General features: G+C 42.3%; 1 protein-coding gene across 1 annotated transcript in view; it reads left to right on the forward strand.

The window, feature by feature from the left end:
- LOC110508710 (XK-related protein 4) overlaps positions 1-15,266 on the forward strand; it is an 85,827-nt gene continuing 70,561 nt past the window's right edge. The window contains exon 1 of the mRNA XM_021589450.3: positions 1-1,172. Coding sequence (XP_021445125.3) covers positions 487-1,172 — 686 coding nt within the window. The 5' untranslated portion in view covers positions 1-486. The remainder of the gene's footprint in view (positions 1,173-15,266) is intronic.

A 15,266-nucleotide genomic window follows, 5' to 3' on the forward strand; every position in this document is an offset into this window, starting at 1 on the left:
GAGCATCGTTGGTCAAGTGTATAGTCGACCTGACATATTGGCTATATGCCTACAATTCGTTTTATTGTAGTCCTCTGTAATACATTTTTATCCCCGCACATTTTCATACCAGGTCAGTAAAAATGAATAATATTTTATATATTTCTTTGCCTATTTGGATTAATCGGGCCTGTCAAGAGTGAATTGTAATATGCTGTAGTCCTATTGTGGCTATTGGTGAGAATAGTGAGGTAAGGAGCGATTGTGAAAGAGTTGCAAAGCAATGATGTCATAGTTTTAAGTATGTGCCATGGGAGAGCATATGGTTCGTACCCGCTGCCGAACGGCAGTGTTGCTTTGTTATGAACAGGCGGCGCTGTAGCTGGCGGAAGAGTAAGTCGCCCAGCCCAGTATATCTTCGCCTGGAAAATAGAAGCCGAGGGGGAGACGAGAAAACGGGAGGAGAAAATACAGTGTTGGCAGGAGGAGAAAGAGAAAGCTACGATAATGGCCGCTAAATCGGATGGGGTATTGAAAATGAAAAAGAGCGATGTAGCTTTCACGCCTTTGCAGAATTCGGACCACTCGGGCTCAGTACAAGGACTCGTTCCAGGATCGCAGCCGGATTCGGGAATTGGGGATGGGGACTTCGTGAATGGAGAATCTCGGTGCTGTGGTTCTAAATCGACATGTCTTCGCCTTGGCAGAGAGCAGCAAACTAAATACACGATATGGGACTGTCTATGGATCCTCGCCGCAGTGGCGGTGTATTTCGCCGATGTAGGCACCGATATTTGGCTTTCTGTCGACTATTACCTCCGTCGCGAGTACTGGTGGTTCGGACTCACACTATTTTTTGTGGTGCTGGGGTCGTTCTCCGTCCAAGTCTTCAGTTTCCGATGGTTCGTCCACGATTTCAGCACCGAGGAGAGCTCAAATGCCGCCGGTGCGGCAAACTGCTCATCCCACATGGACGGGAAGCTGCTGACCGGTTCTGCTTCACATGGAGACGTGGGCGCCCAACCGTCCACACCTCAAAAACAGGCATCCACCGCCAGCAAGAGCAACACCACAAGCAACAGTAACAGCAGCACGGCAACCCGGACTAATAAGCAAAGGTCGGCGTCCTGTTCTGTCTTTATCTGGTCCGCGCAATCCGTCATCCACATCTTGCAGCTTGGGCAGATTTGGAGGTAAGCGTTTTATATGCTATTATGAATGAATGGAGTAGCTGCAGCCAATTAGCCTAGTAAGCCTACCTATGTTCTCCACGTAGGCCTACACATTTGGTACACTTGGCTCCCATCATGCCCAAGAGGGTCTATCATTCGTTTTTAGGCACCACCTGCCATTGAACGTATAGCATTTCAGCTTTTACGCGCACTGTAAAGCCCTTTGGGTGCGCTGAGTAGACTCTTGGTGCGGTGATTGGTGTTATGTCTTGAATAAACAATAACTGGGAGAGAAAATAGTCTGTCGTAAAACAAAATGGGATCATAGATCATGATGTGATATCTTTGTGAATGTGCTTGGTCAAATGGCGAACTCAAAGTTGTGTTTAAGTAATTGAATTCCTCACAGCTTAGTGTACAAATGTGTTACTCATTACAGCTAGGCCTATTATACTGGGCCTATTATTTACAAACAAGAAACAGTGTGTGTAAGGAAACCAACAGTAACAAATCACATTGATCTCCCAAAATTAATAATATATCAAATATATATTTTAGACATTTGGGTTCTGAACATTGAGGATGAGGGTATGCTGTGTGCTATATAATGTGTATGTGTCAAGTAGACCTCAACACATGAGGATTAGACATCAATACTGTTCCCCAACTGGTGGTTTAATTTGGTTTTCTGAGCAAAACATATATGTATTATACACTACCGTTCAACAGTTTGGGGTCACTTAGAAATCTCCTTTATTTTTGAAAGAAAAGCCATTTTTTTTGTCAATTTAAAATAACATAACATTGATCAGAAATACAGTGTAAACATTGTTAATGATGTAAGTAACTATTGTAGCTGGAAACATTTGACTTTTTATGGAATATCTACAAGGCATAGAGAGGCCCATTATCAGCCTTCTATGCAGAGTTGCAAAGACAAAGCCATATCTCACAATGGCCCCCAAAAAATAAAAGATTAAGATGGGCTAAGGAACACAGACACTGGACAGAGGAACTCTGCCTAGAAGGCCAGCATCCCGGAGTCTGCTCTTCACTGTTGATGTTGAGACTGGTGTTTTGTGGGTACTATTTAATGAAGCTGCCAGTTGAGGACTTGTGAGGGCCTCTGTTTCCCAAACTAGACACTCTAATGTACTTCTCCTCTTTCTCAATTGTGCACCAGGGCCTCCCACTCTTTTTATTCTGGTTAGAGCCAGTTTGCGCTGTTCTGTGAAGGGAGTAGTACACAACGTTGTATGAGATCTTCAGTTCCTTGGCAATTTCTCACATGGAATAGCCTTCATTTCTCAGAACAATGTTCTCAGAACAATGTTCTCAGAACAAAGTTCTTCAGAACAAAGTTATTTGCTTCTTGCCATTTTGAGCCTTTAATCTAACCGTCAAATGCTGATGCTACAGATACTCAAATAGTCTAAAGAAGGCCAGTTTTATTGCTTCTTTAATCAGTACAACAGTTTTCAGCTTTGCTAACATAATTGCAACAGGGTTTTCTAATGATCAATTAGTCTTTTAAAATGATAAACTTGGATTAGCTAACACAAGGTGCCATTGGAACACAGGAGTGACGGTTGCTGATAATGGGCCTCTGTACACCTATGTAGATATTTAATTTTAAAAAACTGCCGTTTTCAGCTACAATAGTCATTTACAACATTAACCATGTCTACACTGTATTTCTGATCAGTTTGATATTATTTTCATAGACAAAAAATGTGCTTTTCTTTCAAAAACAAGGAGATTTCTAAGTGACCCCTAACTTTTGAAAGGTAGCATACGTAACACCAGCAAATCAGCTCCAAGTTATTTTAAATTTTGGAAATCTGTTCCAAAGTATTGCCACTCAAGTATGTGTGTGTATATATATATATATATATATATATATATATATATATATATATATATTTGATTGAATACAAATGTAAGCAAGGTTTGAAATGATTATGTTTTAGTCAAATATTATATCTGTTTGGGCTTCTTGCGGTCAATTTGCAGTCTGCAAATTATTTGTAATTTTGTTCCGGACCCTGATCATCCGCTCAATAAAAAAATTGGCCCGCGGCTAGATCTAGTTGATGATCCCTGCTGTAGAGACATTAAACCAGCACCTAGCGACCTCGTCAAGGGGTTTGAAGTTCTTGGCGTAATGGTTAAGGTTTTGACTTGACAGTCGCTGTCCCTGGGTTTGAGTCCCAGTTGGGGCTACCCACTGAATTCACTAAATTTGGTGTCAGAAGTGGGATGGCTCAAGGGCAGCCATTGGAGAGGCGTCTACACGTGAGAGGGACATGATATAGAGAAGCATTGGGACCGACACGCTCTCCCGAAGTAATGGATCATGTAGCGATCTTAACCCAACACCTAGCAACCCTGTCAAGAGTTTTGGATCTCTTGGCATAACAGTTGGGTTTTTTGCTTGACAGTCGCAGGACCCAGGTTCGAGTCCCGGTTGGGGCTCCCCCTGAATTTGCTACAATACACACTCTTTGCAAAGAGCACATAATGTCAGAATAAATGTATTGTCATGAAAATGTACCCACATTAAATTCAAGTTCAATACCTAAATAGAAACTTATACTGATGAAGTGGTGATATTGAATAAAACCACATTGTAAATCAATTATTAATGAGATTGAGCTTTAACTTTGAAATGCCCTTCATTAAATAGAGGGGGCGTAACACGCTATTAGTGGATATTGCTTCCATTGTCAATGCAATTTCTCCCTGGTGGCATTCTATTTTGTGCATCCATTGTGTTCCAGTCACACACAGCTTACAGTAGGCCACATGTTATCTGCTATCTGGGCCAATTTATGTGTGTGTGTGTGTGTGTGTGTGTGTGTGTGTGTGTGTGTGTGTGTGTGTGTGTGTGTGTGTGTGTGTGTGTGTGTGTGTGTTTGTGCTTGCAATGCCAGGGTTTTGTGTACTTGCAACGCCAGAGTCAGTTACTTGTTACTCCAAGGGCCAGCCGTGCTGCCCTGTTCTGAGCCAATTGCAATTTTCCTAAGTCCCTCTGTGGCACCTGACCACATGACTGAACAGTAGTCCAGGTGTGACATAACTAGGGCCTGGAGGACCTGCCTTGTTGATAGTGCTGTTAAGAAGATAGAGCAACACTTTATTATGGAAAAAATTCTCCCCATCTTAGCTATTGGTGAATCAACATGTTTTGACCTTGATAGTTTACAAGGGTTACTCCAATCAGTTTATTCACCTGAACTTGCTCAATTTCCACATTAAATATTTTTAAAATTTAGTTGAGGTTTAATTAAATGATTTGTCCCGAATACAATGATTTTAGTTTTTGAAAAATTTAGGACTAACTTATTCCTTGCAACCCATTCTGAAACAAACTACACCTCTTTAAGTGTTGCAGTCATTTCAGTCGCTGTAGTAGCTGACGTGTATAGTGTTACGTCATCTGCATACATAGACACACTGGCTTTACTCAAAGCCAGTGGCATGAAGTTAGTAAAGATTGAAAAAAGTAAGGGGCCTAGAAAGCTGCCCTGGGGAATTCCTGATTCTACCTGGATTATGTTGGAGAGGCTTCCATTAAAGAACACCATATGTGTTCTGTTAGACAGGTAACTCTTTATTCACAATATAGCAGGTGGTGTAAAGCCATTACACATACAGTGCCTTGCGAAAGTATTCGGCCCCCTTGAACTTTGCAACCTTTTGCCACATTTCAGGCTTCAAACATAAAGATATAAAACTGTATTTTTTTTGTGAAGAATCAACAACAAGTGGGACACAATCATGAAGTGGAACGACATTTATTGGATATTTCAAAGTTTTTTAACAAATCAAAAACTGAAAAATTGGGCGTGCAAAATTATTCAGCCCCTTTACTTTCAGTGCAGCAAACTCTCTCCAGAAGTTCAGTGAGGATCTCTGAATGATCCAATGTTGACCTAAATGACTAATGATGATAAATACAATCCACCTGAGTGTAATCAAGTCTCCGTATAAATGCACCTGCACTATGATAGTCTCAGAGGTCCTTTAAAAGCGCAGAGAGCATCATGAAGAACAAGGAACACATCAGGCAGGTCCGAGATACTGTTGTGAAGAAGTTGAAAGCCGGATTTGGATACAAAAAGATTTCCCAAGCTTTAAACATCCCAAGGAGCACTGTGCAAGCGATAATATTGAAATGGAAGGAGTATCAGACCACTGCAAATCTACCAAGACCTGGCCGTCCCTCTAAACTTTCAGCTCATACAAGGAGAAGACTGATCAGAGATGCAGCCAAGAGGCCCATGATCACTCTGGATGAACTGCAGAGATCTACAGCTGAGGTGGGAGACTCTGTCCATAGGACAACAATCAGTCGTATATTGCACAAATCTAGCCTTTATGGAAGAGTGGCAAGAAGAAAGCCATTTCTTAAAGATATCCATAAAAAGTGTAGTTTAAAGTTTGCCACAAGCCACCTGGGAGACACACCAAACATGTGGAAGAAGGTGCTCTGGTCAGATGAAACCAAAATTGAACTTTTTGGCAACAATGCAAAACGTTATGTTTGGCGTAAAAGCAACACAGCTCATCACCCTGAACACACCATCTCCACTGTCAAACATGGTGGTGGCAGCATCATGGTTTGGGCCTGCTTTTCTTCAGCAGGGACAGGGAAGATGGTTAAAATTGATGGGAAGATGGATGGAGCCAAATACAGGACCATTCTGGAAGAAAACCTGATGGAGTCTGCAAAAGACCTGAGACTGGGACGAAGATTTGTCTTCCAACAAGACAATGATCCAAAACATAAAGCAAAATCTACAATGGAATGGTTCAAAAATGAACATATCCAGGTGTTAGAATGGCCAAGTCAAAGTCCAGACCTGAATCCAATCGAGAATCTGTGGAAAGAACTGAAAACTGCTGTTCACAAATGCTCTCCATCCAACCTCACTGAGCTCGAGCTGTTTTGCAAGGAGGAATGGGAAAAAATGTCAGTCTCTCGATGTGCAAAACTGATAGAGACATACCCCAAGCGACTTACAGCTGTAATCGCAGCAAAAGGTGGCGCTACAAAGTATTAACTTAAGGGGGCTGAATAATTTTGCACGCCCAATTTTTCAGTTTTTGAGTTGTTAAAAAAGTTTGAAATATCCAATAAATGTCGTTCCACTTCATGATTGTGTCCCACTTGTTGTTGATTCTTCACAAAAAAATACAGTTTTATATCTTTATGTTTGAAGCCTGAAATGTGGCAAAAGGTCGCAAAGTTCAAGGGGGCCGAATACTTTCGCAAGGCACTGTACGTTTTCCAGCAGCAGACTATGATCAATAATGTCAAAATCTGCACAGAAGTCTAACAAAACAGCCCCCACAATCTATTTATCATAAATTTATCTCAGCCAACCATCAGTCATTTGTGTAAGTGCTGTCCTTGTTGAATGACTTTCCCTATAAGCGTGCTGAAAGTCTGTTATCAATTTGTTTACTGTAAAATAGCATTGTATCTGGTCAAACACCATTTTTTTTCAAAACTTTACTAAGGGTTGGTAACAGGCTGATTGGTTGGTTATTTGAGCCAGTAAAGGAGGCTTTACTATTCTTAGGTAGTGGAATTACTTTTGCTTCCCTCCAGGCCTGAGGTCACACACTTCTAGTAAGCTTAAATTGAAGCTATTGCAAATAGGAGTTGTAATATCGTCTGCTATTATCCTCAGTAATTTTTTTATTAACTAAGTTGTCAGACCCTGTTAGCTTGTCATTGTTGATAGCCAACAATACTTTTTTCACCTCTGACACTCACTTTATGAAATTCAAAATTACAACGCTTGTCTTTCATTATTTGGTCAGATATACTTGGATGTGTAGTGTCAGTGTTTGTTGCTGGTATGTCAAGCCTAAATTTGCTAATCTTGCCAATGAAAAAATCCTTCAAGTAGTTGGCAATATCAGTCGGTTTTGTGATAAATGAGCCATCTGATTCAATGAATGATGGGGCTGAGTTTGCCTTTTTTCCCAAAATGTCATTTAGGGCGCTGCAAAGCTTTTTACTATCATTCTTTATGTCATTTATCTTAGTTTCGAATAGTCACATGATTTCTCAATTTGCAGTATGTTTGCCAATCAGTTGTGCAGCCAGACTTATTTGCCATTCCTTTTGACTCATCCCTCTCAACCATACCCTTTTTCAATTCCTCATCAATCCACAGGGATTGAACAGTTTTTACAGTCATTTTCTTAATGGACACAGGTTATTAGTAACTGGGATGAGTAAGTTAAAAAATGTGTCAAGTGCAGTGTCTGTTTGCTCCTCATTACACACTACGGACCAACAAATATTCTTTACATCAGCAACCTAGGAATCACTACAAAATGTATTGTATTACCTCTTCTACACTATATTAGGTCTAGCCTTTGGAACTTTGGTTTTCCTAGATATGGCTACTATATTGTGATCACTACATCCGATGGATCGGAATACTGCTTTCAAGCTAATTTCTGCAGCATTAGTAAAAATGTGATCAATACTTCCCTGTGCTGTTTGTAAGTTCCCTGGTAGGTTGACTGATAACCTGAACCAGGTTGCAGGCCCTGGTTACAGTTTGAAGCTTTTTCTTTAGTGGGCATCTTGATGAAAGCTAGTCAATATTTAAATCACCCAGAAAATATACTTCTCTGTTGATATCACATACATTATCAAGCATTTCATACTGACTGTAAGCACTTGGTGGTCTATAGCAGCTTCCAGCAAAAATGGGCTTTAGGTGAGGCAGATGAACCTGTAGCCATATTACTTCAACAGTATTTAACATGAGATCCTTACATGAATGTGGTTCTGAATATAAACAGCAACAACTCCACCATTGGCATTTCTGTCTTTTCTGTTAACTTTGTATTTCTACCACTATATCATCAAAGGTATTATCTTAGTGAGTTTCAGAGATAGTCAGAATAGGAATGTCATCTGTTACTAGCAAGTTACTTATTTCATGAACCTTGTTTCTTAACCTACATATGTTATCATGGGCTATTTTGAGCACTTTTCTGGGATGCTTGGTTGTTTTCATTGCTTTACTGGGAAGCTTAGCAGCAGTAGATATTCTCATGTTATTTATGTTAGTGCAGGGTGAGCTGCACACAGTGGACTCCCTACTAGGACACACCGCCTCAGTGCTAACAGCATATATCTGGTTCATAGGCACATGATTGCTGCATACAATAGCTGTAGGATCAGCAGTGGCATTCAGGGCAGTTAGAGGGACACCAATTAGGTTACTTACATTGTCTACCAACGCCCCTGGTATAATGTACATTTACTGAGGCATTATGACATCTTAGCGACACAATGGTAGGGATTAACTGAGCTGGGCTTACAAACTCAGAATGCTCACGAGCAGCCGGCTATTACAGCCGATTGGCTTGTGGCTGCCGAGTTGAGGGGGCAAGCAGTGTTACACACATCCATGCCACTACCCCGTAATCAGTCTCTAATCAAATCAAATCAAATCAAATGTATTTATATAGCCCTTCGTACATCAGCTGATATCTCAAAGTGCTGTACAGAAACCCAGCCTAAAACCCCAAACAGCAAGCAATGCAGGTGTAGAAGCACGGTGGCTAGGAAAAACTCCCTAGAAAGGCCAAAACCTAGGAAGAAACCTAGAGAGGAACCAGGCTATGTGGGGTGGCCTGTCCTCTTCTGGCTGTGCCGGGTGGAGATTATAACAGAACATGGCCAAGATGTTCAAATGTTCATAAATGACCAGCATGGTCGAATAATAATAAGGCAGAACAGTTGAAACTGGAGAAGCAGCACGGCCAGGTGGATTGGGGACAGCAAGGAGTCAACATGTCAGGTAGTCCTGGGGCATGGTCCTAGGGCTCAGGTCCTCCGAGAGAGAGAAAGAAAGAGAGAAAGAGAGAATTAGAGAGAGCACAATTAAATTCACACAGGACACCGAATAGGACAGGAGAAGTACTCCAGATATAACAAACTGACCCTAGCCCCCGACACATAAACTACTGCAGCATAAATACTGGAGGCTGACACAGGAGGGGTCAGGAGACACTGTGGCCCCATCCGAGGACACCCCCGGACAGGGCCAAACAGGAAGGAGATAACCCCACCCACTTTGCCAAAGCACAGCCCCCACACCACTAGAGGGATATCTTCAACCACCAACTCAGCCTTGTCTCTGGATGGTGAGTATAGCCCACAAAGATCTCCGCCACGGCATAACCCAAGGGGGGGCGCCAACCCAGACAGGATGACCACATCAGTGAATCAACCCACTCAGGTGACGCACCCCTTCCAGGGACGGTATGAGAGAGCCCCAGTAAGCCAGTGACTCAGCCCCTGTAATAGGGTTAGAGGCAGATAATCCCAGTAGAAAGAGGGAAACCGGCCAGGCAGAGACAGCAAGGGCGGTTCGTTGCTCCAGAGCCTTTCCATTCACCTTCCCACTCCTGGGCCAGACTACACTCAATCATATGACCCACTGAAGAGATGAGTCTTCAGTAAAGACTTAAAGGTTGAGACCGAGTTTGCGTCTCTGACATGGGTAGGCAGACCGTTCCATAAAAATGGAGCTCTATAGGAGAAAGCCCTGCCTCCAGCTGTTTGCTTAGAAATTATAGGGACAATTAGGAGGCCTGCGTCTTGTGACCGTAGCGTACGTGTAGGTATGTAAGGCAGGACCAAATCAGAGAGATAGGTAGGAGCAAGCCCATGTAATGCTTTGTAGGTTAGCAGTAAAACCTTAAAATCAGCCCTTGCTTTGACAGGAAGCCAGTGTAGGGAGGCTAGCACTGGAGTAATATGATCAAATTGTTTGGTTCTAGTCAGGATTCTAGCAGCCATATTTAGCACTAACTGAAGTTTATTTAGTGCTTTATCCGGGTAGCCGGAAAGTAGAGCATTGCAGTAGTCTAACCTAGAAGTGACAAAAGCACGGATTAATTTTTCTGCATCATTTTTGGACAGAAAGTTTCTGATTTTTGCAATGTTACGTAGATGGAAAAAAGCTGTCCTTGAAATGGTCTTGATATGTTCTTCAAAAGAGAGATCAGGGTCCAGAGTAACGCCGAGGTCCTTCACAGTTTTATTTGAGACGACTGTACAACCATTAAGATTAATTGTCAGATTCAACAGAAGATCTCTTTGTTTCTTGGGACCTGAAACAAGCATCTCTGTTTTGTCCGAGTTTAAAAGTAGAAAGTTTGCAGCCATCCACTTCCTTATGTCTGAAACACATGCTTCTAGCGAGGGCAATTTTGGGGCTTCACCATGTTTCATTGAAATGTACAGCTGTGTGTCATCCGCATAGCAGTGAAAGTTAACATTATGTTTTCAAATGACATCCCCAAAAGTCTCTAGGCTTCATAAGATACCAGAAAAAGAGCTGTCTGACTCCATCTCAGTGCATTCCATTTCTGGACCTCGAGCTAGACTCACTCGCGTATCACGCGTTTCTATCCCCACGGGGTGTGTCCGGGTTCCGGCTCTGCTTCCAAGTTCCGGCTGGGTCACAGAGTGTGTTTTCAACAATGCCTATGCCAACTGGGGAGGATGGCTTCTATGATGGAAGCTGTTATGGTGGGGCTATTGTTGATACGACCCTTCCAATGCTGAGTGCCAGCCGCACCCCTGGGTGCATCTCGCAGCCTAAGCCGGTCGCTTCGGGTGTCCCTGTCAGGCCCACAGGCCATGGCCCATTGGTGGGACCCTCTGCTATTTTAAGGGGGCTCCCAGGGGCTGAGTTGTATCCACAAGGTGATCACGACAGACACGTCCCGTCGAGGGTGGGGCGCACTGTACGATGGCAACTCAATTGGGGGGTATGGACACTGGTGCAGAGTGCAATGCATATTAATTACCCAGAGTTCTTAAAATTGTCAGAGACTCCAGTCACCCAAGTCATAGACTGTCTTCTCTGCTACCGCACGGCAAGTGGTACTGGTGCTGTTTATTATCGCTGTTTATTATCTATGCATAGTCACTTCACCCCTACCTTCATAAACAAATTTCCTCAACTAACCTGTACCCCCGCACATTGAGTTGGTACTTGTACCCCCTGTATATAACCTCATTATTGTTGTTTTATTGTGTTACTTTTTATAATTTTTTACTTTAGTTTATTTAGTAAATATTTTCTTAACTTTTCTTGAACGGCATTGTTGGTTAAGGGCTTGTAACTAAGCATTTCACTGTAAGGTCTACACTTGTTGTATTTGGCGCATGTGACGAACAAAGTTTGATTTGATTTGTATCTGGCACTTGGCACTTCACCCTGCTTTTGTTGGGCCGACTTGTGCTGGTCAGAACCGAGAGTATGTCAGTAGTTGCGTGCATCAACATACAGTGCCTTGCGAAAGTATTCGGCCCCCTTGAACTTTGCAACCTTTTGCCACATTTCAGGCTTCAAACATAAAGATATAAAACTGTATTTTTTTGTGAAGAATCAACAACAAGTGGGACACAATCATGAAGTGGAACGACATTTATTGGATATTTCAAAGTTTTTTAACAAATCAAAAACTGAAAAATTGGACATGCAAAATGATTCAGCCCCTTTACTTTCAGTGCAGCAAACTCTCTCCAGAAGTTCAGTGAGGATCTCTGAATGATCCAATGTTGACCTAAATGACTAATGATGATAAATACAATCCACCTGTGTGTAATCAAGTCTCCGTATAAATGCACCTGCACTGTGATAGTCTCAGAGGTCCGTTAAAAGCGCAGAGAGCATCATGAAGAACAAGGAACACACCGAGATACTGTTGTGAAGAAGTTTAAAGCCGGATTTGGATACAAAAAGATTTCCCAAGCTTTAAACATCCCAAGGAGCACTGTGCAAGCGATAATATTGAAATGGAAGGAGTATCAGACCACTGCAAATCTACCAAGACCTGGCCGTCCCTCTAAACTTTCAGCTCATACAAGGAGAAGACTGATCAGAGATGCAGCCAAGAGGCCCATGATCACTCTGGATGAACTGCAGAGATCTACAGCTGAGGTGGGAGACTCTGTCCATAGGACAACAATCAGTCGTATATTGCACAAATCTGGCCTTTATGGAAGAGTGGCAAGAAGAAAGCCATTTCTTAAAGATATCCATAAAAAGTGTCGTTTAAAGTTTGCCACAAGCCACCTGGGAGACACACCAAACATGTGGAAGAAGGTGCTCTGGTCAGATGAAACCAAAATTGAACTTTTTGGCAACAATGCAAAACGTTATGTTTGGCGTAAAAGCAACACAGCTGAACACACCATCCCCACTGTCAAACATGGTGGTGGCAGCATCATGGTTTGGGCCTGCTTTTCTTCAGCAGGGACAGGGAAGATGGTTAAAATTGATGGGAAGATGGATGGAGCCAAATACAGGACCATTCTGGAAGAAAACCTGATGGAGTCTGCAAAAGACCTGAGACTGGGACGGAGATTTGTCTTCCAACAAGACAATGATCCAAAACATAAAGCAAAATCTACAATGGAATGGTTCAAAAATGAACATATCCAGGTGTTAGAATGGCCAAGTCAAAGTCCAGACCTGAATCCAATCGAGAATCTGTGGAAAGATCGGAATACTGCTGTTCCCAAATGCTCTCCATCCAACCTCACTGAGCTCGAGCTGTTTTGCAAGGAGGAAAGGGAAAAAATGTCATTCTCTCGATGTGCAAAACTGATAGAGACATACCCCAAGCGACTTACAGCTGTAATCGCAGCAAAAGGTGGCGCTACAAAGTATTAACTTAAGGGGGCTGAATAATTTTGCACGCCCAATTTTTCAGTTTTTGAGTTGTTAAAAAAGTTTGAAATGTCCAATAAATGTCGTTCCACTTCATGATTGTGTCCCACTTGTTGTTGATTCTTCACAAAAAAATACAGTTTTATATCTTTATGTTTGAAGCATGAAATGTGGCAAAAGGTCGCAAAGTTCAAGGGGGCCGAATACTTTCGCAAGGCACTGTAACTTTGGCTCACTCCCTATTGCTGGTGAGCAGTGAGCATTATACCAGCAACAGTGTGTGAAAACCTTACAGAAAACATTTGACCTCTGTCATTGCCAACAAAGGGTATACAGTGGGGCAAAAAAGTATTTAGTCAGCCACCAATTGTGCAAGTTCTCCCACTTAAAAAGATGAGAGAGGGCTGTAATTTTCATCATAGGTACACTTCAACTAAAATCCAGAAAATCACATTGTAGGATTTTTAATGAATTTATTAGCAAATTATGGTGGAAAATAAGTATTTGGTCAATAACAAAAGTTTATCTCAATACTTTGTTATATACCCTTTGTTGGCAATGACAGAGGTCAAATGTTTTCTGTAAGTCTTCACAAGGTTTTCACACACTGTTGCTGGTATTTTGGCCCATTCCTCCATGCAGATCTCCTCTAGAGCAGGGATGTTTTGGGGCTGTTGCTGGGCAACATGGACTTTCAACTCCCTCAAAAGATTTTCTATGGGGTTGAGATCTGGAGACTGGCTACGCCACTCCAGGACCTTGAAATGCTTCTTACGAAGCTACTCCTTCGTTGCCCGGGCGGTGTGTTTGGGATCATTGTCATGCTGAAAGACCCAGCCATGTTTCATCTTCAATGCCCTTGCTGATGGAAGGAGGTTTTCACTCAAAATCTCACGATACATGGCCCCATTCATTCTTTCCTTTACACGGATCAGTCGTCCTGGTCCCTTTGCAGAAAAACAGCCCCAAAGCATGAGGTTTCCACCCCCATGCTTCACAGTAGGTATGGTGTTCTTTGGATGCAACTCAGCATTCTTTGTCCTCAAACACAACGAGTTGAGTTTTTACCAAAAAGTTATATTTTGGTTTCATCTGACCATGTGACATTCTCCCAATCTTCTTCTGGATCATCCAAATACTCTCTAGCAAACTTCAGACGGGCCTGGACATGTACTGGCTTTAGCAGGGGGACACGTCTGGCACTGCAGGATTTGAGTCCCTGGCGGCGTAGTGTGTTACTGATGGTAGGCTTTGTTACTTTGGTCCCAGCTCTCTGCAGGTCATTCACTAGGTCCCCCCGTGTGGTTCTGGGATTTTTGCTCACCGTTCTTGTGATCATTTTGACCCCACAGGGTGAGATCTTGCGTGGAGTCCCAGATCGAGGGAGATTATCAGTGGTCTTGTATGTCTTCCATTTCCTAATAATTGCTCCCACAGTTGATTTCTTCAAACCAAGCTGCTTACCTATTGCAGATTCAGTCTTCCCAGCCTGGTGCAGGTCTACAATTTTGTTTCTGGTGTCCTTTGACAGCTCTTTGGTCTTGGCCATAGTGGAGTTTGGAGTGTGACTGTTTGAGGTTGTGGACAGGTGTCTTTTATACTGATAACAAGTTCAAACCGGTGCCATTAATACAGGTAACAAGTTTTCTACAATGTAGAAAATAGTTTAAAAAAGAAAGAAACCCTTGGATGAGTAGGTGTGTCCAAACTTTTGACTGGTACCGTATATATGCAATCTCTGTATACGTTTACTCTTATTTCACTCATGTAATATAATATTGCTTTTCTGTAAGGGTTGTCGTTTTCAATTGCACCTGTGTTGTTTATAATATGGCTGTCAAAACCTCTCCATACAGTATGCCAGATGTGTTTACAGCACATCTTTGGATTGACACATATCTCATTATAGGGTTTGCAAATGAGCAGCCTGGAATCGACCCCACAGTGTTGACCTTGCATTCTAGACCAGGTGTTGCATACATCTCAATGATGAAGAAAGTATTTGCACAACCACAACTGTGAATGCACAGCAGCTGGGCTCATAATTGTAATTCATACTCCTAACGAACACGGACTAAGAGTGTGCACTTAGTGAATTACCTCAGACACACCATCAATTATGGTTCTTCATGAATGCCATAGTGTATTAGTTAAATGAATGGTACTCACATATAACAAATACACTCACCGGACAGTTTATTAGGTACCCATTCCCTAATCTCTACTCGGTAAAGCCCCACCTTATCTCAGCTCACTGGTCACCATAGCAGCACCCACTCGTAGCACGCGCTCCAGCAATTATATTTCACTGGTCACCCCCAAAGCCAATTCCTCCTTTGGTCATCTTTCCTTACAGTTCTCTGCTGCCCATAACTAGAACGAATTG

The sequence above is a fragment of the Oncorhynchus mykiss genome, chromosome 28 (genome assembly GCF_057628025.1).
Source record: "Oncorhynchus mykiss isolate SJ-2025 chromosome 28, ASM5762802v1, whole genome shotgun sequence".
NCBI lineage: Eukaryota > Metazoa > Chordata > Actinopteri > Salmoniformes > Salmonidae > Oncorhynchus > Oncorhynchus mykiss.